This window comes from Balaenoptera physalus (genome assembly GCF_965194825.1).
Source record: "Balaenoptera physalus genome assembly, chromosome: 10".
Lineage (NCBI taxonomy): Eukaryota > Metazoa > Chordata > Mammalia > Artiodactyla > Balaenopteridae > Balaenoptera > Balaenoptera physalus.
The window spans coordinates 109,654,501-109,667,720 of record NC_138889.1 but is presented as its reverse complement, the minus strand read 5'-3'; the positions used below and the strand labels follow the sequence as shown (position 1 = coordinate 109,667,720).

General features: G+C 50.6%; 1 protein-coding gene across 3 annotated transcripts in view; it reads left to right on the top strand.

Moving 5' to 3' along the window:
- CPT1A (carnitine palmitoyltransferase 1A) overlaps window positions 1–13,220 on the top strand; it is a 61,745-nt gene that overhangs the window by 31,169 nt on the left and 17,356 nt on the right. For 2 of the 3 annotated variants that reach the window (XM_082477650.1, XM_082477651.1), the window contains exons 9-14: window positions 891–978; window positions 2,080–2,275; window positions 4,160–4,216; window positions 4,728–4,916; window positions 5,839–5,944; window positions 11,465–11,581. In XM_082477650.1, the coding sequence (XP_082333776.1) occupies window positions 891–978; window positions 2,080–2,275; window positions 4,160–4,216; window positions 4,728–4,916; window positions 5,839–5,944; window positions 11,465–11,581 (753 nt within the window). The remainder of the gene's footprint in view (window positions 1–890; window positions 979–2,079; window positions 2,276–4,159; window positions 4,217–4,727; window positions 4,917–5,838; window positions 5,945–11,464; window positions 11,582–13,220) is intronic. The other variant, XM_082477652.1, reaches the window with a different exon arrangement.

Below are 13,220 nucleotides of genomic sequence, written 5' to 3'. Positions count from 1 at the left end.
TATCTCTGTACCCGTGAAACCATCACCATAGTCAAGTTAGTGAACCACCCCCAAGGGTTCCCTGGTGTCCCTTTCCACTCCCCCGCACCATCGCCCTGATCTGCCTTCTGTCACTCTAGGTTAGCTTGCATTTTCTAAAACTTGTGAATGGAATTTTACAGCGTGCTTTTTTTTTTTGGTCTAGCCTCTTTCACTCAGCATAATTACTTTGAGATTTAATTCTCCTCTGTATCCTAAATGGATATATGTTTGATGTATTTTAGTTCTGCAATTTGTCCTACGAAGAAACCCTCACTTGCTTGTGAAGGAAATAATATAGCTGTCGAGCTACTCACGAGAAGGCATTTTTTCCTTCTTTTTTTTTTTTTTTTAATTTTTATTGGAGTATAGTTGATTTACAATGTTGTGTTAGTTTCAGGTGTACAGCAAATTGAATCAGTTATGCATATACATATATCCACTCTTTTTTAGATTCTTTTCCCATGTAGGCCATTACAGAGTGTTGAGTAGAGTTCCCTGTGCTATATAGTAGGTCCTTATTAGTTATCTATTTATATATAGTAGTGTGTATATGTCAATCCCAATCTCCCAATTTATCGCTCCCCCGCCCCGGCATTTTTTTTTTTCTTAAATACCCCTTTGGTTTAAGTGTCAGTTTATAAATGACCCATTAGGGTATGTTATTTAGGAATAAGAAGCAGGATGTTATGCCTTGGCCTGGTTCTGCAAACTCCAGGGCAGCACAGTGTCCCAGGGAGCCACCGTTCTTTATAGTGTTTGGAAAAGATTAAGTCCAGCCGCGCTATGTGCACAGAAAACAAATCCAGCATTTAAATGTGTGGACTTGATTTGCTCCTTAGATTTTTGTTTGAAACATGCTTCTATTACAGATTTTTCTTTTGGGATCTACAGTTCCGCTCTGCTCCGCCCAGTGGGAGCGAATGTTTAATACTTCTCGGATCCCAGGAGAGGAAACAGGTGCGTGGCCTGCTTGGGGTTCCTTTGGGAATTGGAACTTTCTATCCTTATGCTCAGGAGATGTTGGAGGAGACCACACTGATGAGTGCTGACCTTCTAAGATTTCAGAGATTTCAGGCTCGTCAACCTTCCTTCTGTTGAATTTCCTTTGTCTTTCTCAGGCCTGGACAGTTAACTGATTTTCAGACCTCCATTTCTCTTTGGTTGAAGGCTGTCTTTTTTTTTTTTTTTTTAAATTTATTTATTTATTTATTTATTTATTTATTTATTTATTTTTGGCTGTGTTGGGTCTTCGTTTCTGTGCGAGGGCTTTCTCTAGTTGTGGCAAGCGGGGGCCACTCTTCATCGCGGTGCGCGGGCCTCTCACTGTCGCGGCCTCTCTTGTTGCGGAGCACAGGCTCCAGACGCGCAGTAATTGTGGCTCACGGGGCCAGTTGCTCCGCGGCATGTGGGATCTTCCCAGACCAGGGCTCGAACCCGTGTCCCCTGCATTAGCAGGCAGATACTCAACCACTGCGCCACCAGGGAAGCCTGAAGGCTGTCTTATGGTGGAGTTTTTTCTAGGTTGGGTTAGGAATATTCCTATCTCTTCATCTGGATGTTTCAGGGGCGTTTTGCTCTGGCTCCCACGCAGGGTTTATGGTGGAAAGCACCCTGGATTGTGCTCAGGGAAACCAGATTCGTGGTTCAGCAGCTCACTTCCAGCAGCCTGGGACACATGACCCCCCCTCCTTTCCCACTGCCCAGTGTAGGGGGGCCACGTCTGCCCCAGCCGGGACACCCTCAAGAATGTAAGGGAGAGACAGTGGCACCGCCTGGGTCCATCGCAGGCCCACCAGGGCTCAGGCTTAGCGACGGTCGCGTCCTGTGCTGCAGGTGACACGCCCGGTGGGGGGTCGAGCAGAGCTCAGCGCTCAGGCCTGTCTGATGCCAAAGCTCTCGGTTCGCGTGCTCTACCAAGTCCTCTGCAGACCCTTGCGAAGTGGACTCGTGAGCTGAGCGGGGTGACGCGGGGAGAGGCAGTGGTGCCGTCACGGGTGGTTTTCTCCTCTCCCCTAACCGGGTGCCTCCGGCTCCTGTCTCCCCCCTGCCCCTCCCCAGACACCCTCCAGCACCTCAGGGACAGCAAGCACATCGTCGTGTTCCACAAGGGCCGCTACTTCAAGGTCTGGCTCTACCACGACGGCCGGCTGTTGAAGCCCCGGGAGATCGAGCAGCAGATGCAGAGGATCCTGGATGACCCGTCGGAGCCCCAGGCTGGGGAGGCGAAGCTGGCGGCCCTCACGGCGGGAGACAGGTGCGCAGCCCCTCCGCGATGCCGCTGTGTCTGGGGGCCGTGGGGGGCGAGTGCTCACAGCGCTCTCCTCACCCAGGGTCCCATCTGGCGGGGAGGTGTGTCCACGACCTGCAGTGCTTGGCTTGGCTTTGTCCCCGGGGAGCGGATTCTGCCCCCACCCTCAGGTCCGCTCGGGCATCTCCGTGTGACAGGCAGACGTGCATGTGCACGGGTCCCCGGGCACGTGACAGAAGGAAGGAAGTAGGCGTCTTCCCGGGGCTGCGGCATGTTTAATCTAGAAACAGACGTGTTTAGCCGGGGCCTCTGTGTTGGGGTTAACTTCCTGCCTCGTCGGAAGCTTGTGCAGCCTCGGCTCTGATGCCTTCGGGGCTGGATACGTCTGCTTTAGGGGGCGGGGGGGGGGGCGCGGTCCTGTGCACCGCAGGATGCCCAGCAGCACCCCTGGCCTCTCCCACTGGATGCCAGTAGCACCCCCAGCGTGGCGAGCAGATCTGTCTTCAGGCTTTGCCCAGGGCCGCTGGGGGCAGTACGGTCCCTGGCTGAGGACCCCTGAGGTCAGCAGTGTGGCCACTGTTAGGGCAGCACTGGGAATAAGGCGGTGAGCGACCGACCTGTGGAGAAGAGGAAGGTGCCCGGGCGAGGGCACACAGAGGGCGGCAGTGAGCCGTGGGCACCGACAGGCCGCAGAGGCGTCCAGGGAGCAGATGCTGGGAGCCGTGGAGTGGGTCGGGGTGCCGGAACTCCAGCTGGGATGGGTCCCGTGTGCCCGGCTGCACTTGGGCTTGATTCTGTGATGGGCTGCTGTTAAAGGGACCATGTTAGGCTGGAGTGACCTGAGCAGACTTAGGAGATCATTCTGGTCCAGGGGCTCCTGGAAGCAAGATCCTCGCTGCTTGAGGACCAGAAACAGGCAGTGTTCGTAGGAAGGGAGGCTCAGTCCGAGAAGCTGGAGTGTTTGGCCAATTCTGGGGGGCGAAGACTCAGCTGGAACAGAGGGGGCGTGTGTCCTGGGGAATGAGCCCTGGGTCCCCAGTGCTGATTGAGTGTCATGGGGGCACCCAGTTGGGCAGAGGTGGGGCGGGGCGGGATGCAGGCTCAGCGAGCTCCCACCCTGATGCTCCCCCCGTGGGGCATCGCCCGTCTCATCTACCTGAGCGCCGCGCTCGTACCAGCCATCCTGGTGGTCACCGCTGTCCCCAGGCACTGAGGAGAGCGGTTGAGGCTGAGCCTGTGATGGGACCCGTTGTGTTTATGGGCGTTTTGGCCGCATGGGCGGCCTCAGCTGAGCACTCGGTGCGCGGGGAGAAGAGGGTGGGAGACAGAGGCCAAGTGGCCCTGACGTGGAAGGGTGGGCGGAGGCCTGAGTGAGGGGGCCCAGGAGCCGTCCGGGGAAGCCACGGCTGGGGTGGCTCTCAAGCAGTGGGTGTCCCGTTAGCTCTGTGTACCCCACGTAGGGCGGGACGGAAAAGGATCCCTGAATTCAGCTCCCAGGGGTGCCCCTTATCACAGGGGTGTCATGTGGCTGTTTGTAGCATGGACGCGTGGACCTGGGGCAGGCTGACCTGGGTAGGAATCCCAACCTGCCACGAAGGAGCTGTGACTTCATCTCTGTGCCTCAGTTTCTTCATCTGAAAAATGGGACGGTGGTGTCGGGGCCCGTGAGCTCGTCCCGGCACCAGGGAAGTGCTCTTGGCACTTGCTGTGGCTTCCGTGGGGTGGTTCCATGGAGGGGGTCTGGGTGCGGGGCTGGGAAGGATGTGAGGGGGGCCCTGCCTGCCTGTGGGTCCGCTGCCCTGGACGGCGGAGCTTGGGGCCCGTCTGCATTCTTGTCCTTCACTCGGCATTTATGGACAAGGTTCCATGCCTGCGACTGCCCTGGAGCAGATACAAGGAGAAGGCGAGGCCCCTGCCCGCAAACAAAGCAGCCCAGCCGGCAGGCAGGTGGGTGACTGCAGATGCAGAAAGTCGCAAACGCGTAGTTTTCCTTAAACCCCTACAACACTGGAAACTGAAAACCGTTGTCATTTCAAACATCCCACGTAAAGAGATGTCACCAAACTGCTGCAGGTTTTTTTATACGTTTCTTTTTCATTTATTTCTTTTTATTTTTGGCTGCAATGGGTCTTCGTTGCTGCACAAGGACTTTCTCTAGTTGCGGCGAGCGGGGGCTGCTCTTCGTTGCGGTGCACGGGCTCTAGGCGCGTGAGCTTCTGTAGTTGTGGCACGCGGGCTTCAGTAGTTGCCGCTCACGGGCTCAGTAGTTGTGGCACATGGGCTTTAGAGCGCAGGCTCAGTAGTTGTGGCGCACGGGCTTAGTTGCTCCGCAGCATGTGGGATCTTCCCGGACCAGGGCTCGAACCCGTGTCCCCTGCATTGGCAGGTGGATTCTTAACCACTGCGCCACCAGGGAAGTCCCTGCCGCAGGTTTAATTGTATTTAATCCTCACTGCAGAGTCCCCTGGGCCAAGTGTCGCCAGGCCTATTTTGGACACGGGAAGAACAAGCAGTCTCTGGACGCAGTGGAAAAAGCCACGTTCTTCGTGACATTGGACGAAACAGAACAAGGGTATAGGGAGGAAGACGCAGTTACGTCGATGGATAGCTACGCCAAGTCTCTGCTGCACGGCAGGTGTTTCGACAGGTATCACGCTTACCTTCCGAAACACAGTGGTTTGCCCGTGGACTTGGAAGAAATGTTACATGTAGCTGACACCCAGCCTCAAGCATGTATCGACGCTCTTAAGGAATAAGGCTAGCATGAAAACATGACTGGTAACTCTCTTCTTTCCACCAAAACTGTTACGCACACACAGCTTAAGCAGCAGCTTTGAGGTCCTTCCCCTCTCTGTGCACGACACCTCCACTTGGAGATGCTCGTGAGAAGTGGCTGCGGGTTACCTGGAACCAGGTGGGGGAAGGTGGTACCCAGGGCCTGACCTGGATGTCGGCTCTGGCTTTGCTCACCGATCGCGTGATTGTGGTGAGGCTCTTCCACCTCTTGGAGCCTCCTTTGCCTCGTCTGTAAAGTGAGGTCCTGCCTGCCCATCAGGTTGGGGGTGAGGATTGGCTGGGGTGGGGGAGGGGTGCGGCAGGCACAGTTGGTCTTCCATATCCGCGGGTTCAGCCAGCTACAGACCGTGGACCGTTGTTTAAGAGCCTCGGTTGTGGAACCTGCGGATATGGAGGGCCGACTGTGTGGGGCTGGAGCATCCTCAGGTTTTGGTATCGGCAGCAGGTCCTATAACCAAGCCCCCGGCAGATACCGAGGGACGACTTTGCAGCCTCCTATTTCTCCGCAGTTGCCTTGTGCATCCTTTTTTGTTACAACGATACGCCCTGTTCTCCTGCTCTCCAGTAGCTGAATGCATATCTCTGCGTCGGGAGCAGGGGAGAAATGAACGACTTGGGGTCTTATGTGTGCTTTTATTGTCACCTACGGAGACCCGTTCACCTCTGCGGGTGCCAAGTCAATGAGCCCATCCAGAGGAAAACAAGTACATCGTTTGGGTTTATTTTTGTCTCTGTAAACATGTAAGTCACATAAACATTTTTGTTTCGTGTAGGTGGTTTGATAAATCGATCACATTTGTCATCTTCAAAAACGGCAAGATGGGCATAAACGCAGAGCACTCCTGGGCCGACGCCCCCATCATCGGTCACCTTTGGGAGGTGAGTGTCTTCAGGTTTAACCTGAGTGTGGAAATCGCTGTTGGAAAACCAAATCCCAGACTGAATTTAACTTCATGGTATCTGTCTGGTTATAATAAGTGTTTTCAGCAGGTGTCGGCGCCGAACGTAAAGTTAAATCAGTAACGGCAGTCATTCCTGTCTTCATTCCCTACGCTGAGGTTCCTTAAATGGAAACATTTAATGTCATGTCCTGATGGAGCCAAAATAATGAGATGGCCTTGGCTCCAACGCAGTGACATCAGGGCGGAACTGAAGCTCAGTTATATTGAAATAAATGACCCCTTCTTTGCTATGTTTTCAAGATTTTCCTATCTGCCAAGTGTTAGGCCAAATAGAAGCAAGGATATTAAAATCTTGGTTTATAAAAATGCAGCGTGCCTTTTACCACTTCACTTAATTCTTAGAATTACCAAGTTCTAAGAAAACCCACCAAATCACTGTCATCCTCTCCCTCCACCTAATATTTTATTTTTATTCTTTTGGCCGTGCCGGGCGGCATGTGGGATCTTAGTTCCCTGACCAGGTATCGAACCCGTGCCCCCTGCAGTGGAAGCGCGGAGTCTTAACCACTGGACCACCAGGGAAGTCCCCCACCTAGCATTTTAAAATACAGTGTGTGTTGGCCCTGCCACCTTTTAAACTGTTTTAAAATTCATTTCTCTCTGAGCTGTTTGACCTGTGTCATGTTTGGCATGAAAAGTTGAGTGAAGGTTTTGTTTTCTGAATTCGCCTGTCAGGTTCTTTTGTAAGGAAATTGCTAAACTCTAGGCCTGTCAACAGTGGACTTGACAGAGAAAGACAAGTACTATATGATATCACTTATATGTGGAATCTAAAAAATAATAGACGTGAATCTATATACAAAACAGAAACAGGGAATTCCCTGGTGGTCCAGTGGTTAGGACCCTGTGCTCTCACTGCTGAGGGCCCAGGTTCAGTTCCTGGTCAGGGAACTAAGATCTTGCAAGCCACGTGGTGCAGCCAAAAAAAAATAAAAAAACAAAAAACAGAAACAAACTCACAGACATAGAAAACAAACTTATGGTTACCAGAGGGGAAAGGGGAGTGGTAAATTTAGGAGTATGGGGTTAACAAACTACTATGCATAAAATATTGGGTTGGCCAAAAAGTTCATTCGGGTTTTTCTGTAACATCCTACGGGAAAACCCGAACAAACTTTTTGGCCAACCCAATAGATAAACAGCAAGGATTTACAGTATAACACAGAGAACTATATTCAATATCTTGAAATAACCTATAATCTGAAAATATATACATAAGATGGAATCATTTTGCTGTACACCTGAAACTGACATAATATTGTAAATCAACTATACTTCAATTTTTTTTTTAATTAATTAATTAATTTATTTATGGCTGTGTTGGGTCTTCGTTTCTGTGCGAGGGCTTTCTCTAGTTGCGGCAAGCGGGGGCCACTCTTCATCGCGGTACGCGGGCCTCTCACTATCGCGGCCTCTCTTGTTGCGGAGCACAGGCTCCAGACGCGCAGGCTCAGTAATTGTGGCTTACGGGCCCAGTTGCTCCGCGGCATGTGGGATCTTCCCAGACCAGGGATCGAACCCGTGTCCCCTGCATTGGCAGGCGGATTCTTAACCACTGCGCCACCAGGGAAGCCCTATACTTCAATTTAAAAAAAAAAAAAAAAACACACAAGGGACTGACTTCCCTGGTGGTCCAGTGGCTAAGACTCCGCGCTCCCAATGCAGGGGGCCCGGATTCGATCCCTGGTCGGGGAACTAGATCCCGCACGCCGCAACTAAAGATCCTGCATGCCACAACTAAGACCCACGCAGCCTAAATAAATAAATAAATAAACATCAAAATAAATTGGGTGTCTTTAAAAATAAATAAATACAACAACAACAACAACAAAAAAACCAGTGGACTCGACTCAGAAATTCTGTATCATCCCATCTGACGAGACTTGAGGTTACTTTGTTGAAGGGATAAGCCCCTTTGAGAGTCACAGTGGACACAGTATTTCTGCAGTCTTTATGTTGCTGCTGCTCTAATAAATGGAGTGGAACACGGTGACTCACTGTCACTTCCCACATGGGAGACACACCCCTGTGACCGTAGGCCGATCACCTCACCGTCCTGCCCAGGGCGTAGAGCCCGGGTCTTGTCCCTGAAATCAGATCGTGTAGTGCACTTGTGATGACATCCACAGGGGAGCTCCTCCTGTCCCTTTTCCACTTTACTTGACTGTCTTCCCCTGGTTAGGGTCTCAGCAAAACCTAACCTGCCGTTCCTTCAACCAAGGGAGGTTTTCTATGTGGGGAAACCTTTAAAAAGGGGGAAAAAATGCTCCACTCTAAGACAACAGCGTGGTCCTAAGACATTTATCCCTGATAAAAACAACCAGGTATCCAAAAGGCTCGTCACCACCCCGGTCTTTGCTTCTGCCGACAAAGGCTTAGAGATCCTTTCAGTTGGAAATCAAGCAAGGATCAAACCCCCTTCGGCACCACCGGACACCACCGCAAGACCTTCTAAGTCTGTTTGCACAGGATAATGATCTAGGTCTGTTACACCCTGTTCCAAGGACTCTCCCAGAAATAAGTGCATAAGAGCTGTTCTTTGGTAAATGGGAAAAGACTCTGAATCCTAGGCAGTCTGCACTACGTAGGGTACATTTACCAAACAGAGAAATCTACTGGATGCTGACAAGGCCAGGCTTATTTTTTCAGTACTCTGGATAAGATAAGGTAAAGGGATTTAGTCTCAGACCGGGGTGACCAGTTGGAAGTGGCGGTGTTTAACTGTTAACTGCCCAGTGGACAGAACAGCCTGTGACTCCAGGGGTGAGACAGGAGCCCAGTTGCTCCCCGCATGGATGGGAACTGACCCACTGTCTTGTCATGGAGGCCCACGCCAGAGCCAGTTAAGGGGCCGGTACAAGGACGCCACCCATGCCAGCTAAAAACAAATCTGGTCCAAGCTGAATCCTGTTGGCTGTCGGTGTGTTCCTGATGCTTAATTGTGTTGGACTCTTTAGGGGCTCTGACACAGTGCAGACACAGATAGGCTGGGCTCCTTCACCTGCCCAGCTCTGCAGGATGCTGACCGCACATGCATGCGGTCCCCCCCCCCACGCTCCCCCATCCTGGAACCCCCCTGCCCTCCTCACCGTTTGACAGTATCACCATCTGACCTTGGGTTGTGTTTTTAAAATTTTTAAAAATATTTAAAATTTTATTTATTATTTATTTTGGCTGCGCCGGGTCTTAGTTGCAGCACGCGGGAGCTTTGTTGCAGCATGTGGACTTCTTAGTTGCGGCATGCATGCGGGATCTAGTTCCCCCATCAGGGATCAAACCGGGGCCCCCTGCATTGGGAGCGCCCACTGGACCACCAGGGAAGTCCCTTGAGTTGTTTTTTGTTTGTTTGTTTTGCTTCCCCCACTGGAATGTAAGCTCCCTGAGTGCAGGGATTCCTTTTTTAAAAATATTTTTATTACTGTTTTATTGGATGTAATTCACATACCATGAAATTCACCCTCTTAAAGCATACAGTTCAGTGGTTTTTGTACATTACAGGTGGTTGTCTATCCATCACCACTATCTAATTCCAGGACATTTTTTTTTTTAATTTTATTTATTTATTTATTTATTTATGGCTGTGTTGGGTCTTCGTTTCTGTGCGAGGGCTTTCTCTAGTTGTGGCAAGTGGGGGGGCCACTCTTCATCGCGGTGCGCGGACCTCTCATTATCGCGGCCTCTCCTGTTGCGGAGCACAGGCTCCAGACGCGCAGGCTCAGTAGTTGTGGCTCACGGGCCTAGTTGCTCCGTGGCATGTGGGGTCTTCCCAGACCAGGGCTCGAACCCGTGTCCCCTGCACTGGCAGGCAGATTCCCAACCACTGCGCCACCAGGGAAGCCCCTCCAGGACATTTTTATCACCCCCCCTAAGGAAACTCCCCACCCTCAGCCCCCTCTTGCCCCAGCCCTGGGTAACCACTAATCTCCTTTCTGTCTCTGTCAGTTTGACTGTTCTGGCCATTTCATAGAAACGGAATCACACAGTACGTGGCCTTGTGTGTCTGGCTAATGTTTATAAGGTTCATCTACATTGTACTATTAACGGTATTTCATTCCTTTTATGGCTGAATAGTATTCCTTTGTATGATTAGACCACATCTTGTTTATTCATCCCTCGGTGGACATCTGGATTCTTTTTACTTTTTGACTACTATAAATAATGCTTCTGTGAACATTAGCGTGCAAGTTTTATGTGAACATATGTTTTCTTTTTCTTTTCTTTTCTTTTTTTTTTTTTTTGCCACACCGTGTGGCTTGTGGGATCTTAGTTCCCTGGCCAAGGATTGAACCCAGGTCCTGGCAGTGAGAGCGCAGAGTCCTAACCACTGGACTGCCAGGGAATTCCCTATTTTCATTTCTTTTGAGCACATACCTAGGAGCCGAATTGCTAGGTCATGGCCACCTTTAACCTTTTGTAGAAAGGCAGACATTCTTGTCTGTTTTGTTCACCGTCCTATCACTGGTGCTCAGAAGCATTGCTGACCCGTAGTAGGTGCTCTGTAGATACCGTTGAGTAAACTGGCTTAGGTTTACCTGCCAGTGAACAGAAGACATCCACACCTGGGCCCACATCCTGGCTCCCTGAGGAGTGTGAACTGGGACAGACTCTTTGCCTCTCTGAGGCTGCTTTTTCATTTATACAAGAGGGAATGATAATTACTACTTCACAGGCTAGTGTAAATACTCAGTGGGGTAGCACCCAGAGGGCACTAGCTCACAGCCTGGGACCTCGAAGCAGGCTCTGAGCTGCTTTCTGTGCGTCACATGCTCTGCTCGCATCCTGGCTGTGCTCCTTACCTGTGCAAACGCTGTTGAACCTCTCCAGGTCCATTTTTCTTGCCCCTGAAATGGAGGTAAGAATATCTCACTAGGTGGCTGGGCAGAGGATGTCAGATGCACAGCAGACTGTAAGCAAGTAGTTACGGTTAAGTCTTTTTTTTTTTTAAATAAATTAATTTATTTATATATTTTTTAAATTTTTGGCTGCATTGGGTCTTCGTTGCTGCACGCAAGCTTTTCTCTAGTTGCGGCAAGAACGCGGGCTACTCTTCATTGCGGTGCACGGGCTTCTCATTGAGGTGGCTTCTCTTGTTGCGGAGCATGGGCTCTAGGCGTGCGAGCTTCAGTGGTTGTGGCACGCGGGCTCAGTAGTTGTGGCTCGCGGGCTCTAGAGCGCAGGCTCAGTAGTTGTGGTGCACGGGCTTAGTTGCTCCGCGGCATGTGGGATCTTCCCGGACCAGAGCTCGAACCCGTGTCCCCTGCATTGGCAGGCGGATTCTTAACCACTGCGCCACCAGGGAAGCCCTATGGTTAAGTCTTGATGTTATCTCTAGAAAGAACGAGGGTTTGTCTACTTTGGGAGGTCAGATAACTTTTATGTAACGCTATTAGCTGTGATGACCTCTGACTTCACAGATGTATCTTTTTATTTTCGACAGTACGTCCTGGCCACGGACAGCTTCCAGCTGGGTTATGCAGAGGATGGACACTGTAAAGGGGACACCAACCCGAACATCCCATACCCCACCCGGCTACAGTGGGACATCCCGCAGGAAGTAAGTCCCAGTGACCAGGCACTTGTTAATTACCTTGGGTGGGAAACGAGTTTAAACTCTAACAGTCGACTTTTCCAGCTGTCCTTCCGAAGTGTTCACGAGGTCAGTTGAAGACCCCCCGAGACGGAAATCTGTCTGCCTGGGGGTTTCTTACTGGGACGCCGGAGTTGCTACAGCTCCTGTTGCCTGGGAAGCCCCAGCAAATATTTCTTCTTTCATTTAAAGCATTTGGCTAAGATTGTCAGTGAAATTTCCAGCTCAAACTTAGCTAGACATCACAATGAAAAAGTGAAAACCAAAATCACTTCCTTTGGAGTTGGAATACTCTAAATCACTAATTTGTCATTTTTGTCCCTCTAAGTGTTCTCCGATGCAGTTCGCTCAGTGGAAGCCATTTCCGGAAGGAATTTTAGGGTTGGAAATACCAAATCCTAGCTTACCTAAGCCAAGCAGAGAAGTGTTTTTCTTTTTTTTTTTTTTTTGGCCGTGCCGTGCAGCATGTGGGATCTTGATTCCCCAACCAGGGATTGAACCCGCGCCCGCTGCAGTGGGAGCGCAGTGGGAGTTTTAACCACCGGACCGCCAAGGAAGCCCCAAGAAGTCATTTTGATGTGGAAAATATTGCATCTAGTCCTGCAGTCTTGCCCATCTGCATTTTTTTTGTCCAGCCTGCATCCCTGGGGCTGGTGTGTGATCCTCAGAGAGATGTAACCTCTGCTGAAGTGTGTGGCTAGGGTCCTTTTAGTTAACCAAGTCACCTACCGTTTATTAAAAATAAAATTTTTTTTGATGGACTTTATTATTTAAAGCAGTTTCAGGTTCACAGCAAAGTTGAGTGGAAGGTTCAGAGAGTCCCCGCGCTCTCTCTGCCCTCACACATCACAACCTCCCCCGCTACCAACGTCCCCTGACACTTGGTGCGTCTGTTACAGTCGAAGAAGCTGCACTGACAAGTCAGTATCACTAGAGTCCGTAGTTCACGTCAAGGCTCACTGTTTTTTTTCCCTCTGTCCCTGCCACGCGGCTTGCAGGATCTCAGTTCCTCAACCAGGGATTGAACCCAGGCCCTGGCAGTGAGAGCCCAGAATCCTAGCCACTAGGCCACCAGGAAACTCCCCAGGGTTCACTTTGTGTTCTGCATCTGTGGTGTGGACAAAGGTGTCATGACATCATAGTACCATACAGAGCAGTGTCACTGCCCTAAAAAACCTTTCCTCTGTCTATTCATCCCTCTTTCCTGCCTCACTCCCGGCAACCAGTGGTCTTTTCACTGTCTCCATCATTTTGCCTTTCCCCGAATTTCATAACTCGAATCGTACAGTGTGTAGCCATTTCAGATCTGCTTCTTTCGCTTAGTGATAGTCATTTAAGATTCCTCCGTGTGACTTCACAGTTGAGGGTTCATTCCCATTGTACGACTGTACCACAGTCTCTTTCCTTTTTACTTTATTTTTTAAATTTTTTGGCCACACTGTACAGCATGCAGGATCTTTTTTTTTTTTTTTTTTAAATATTTATTTATTTGGCTGCACTGGGTCTTAGTTGCGGCACGTGGGATCTTCGTTGCGGCGTGCAGGATCTTAGTTCCCCAGCCAGGGATCGAACCCATGCCGCCTGCAGTGAAAGTGCAGAGTCTTAA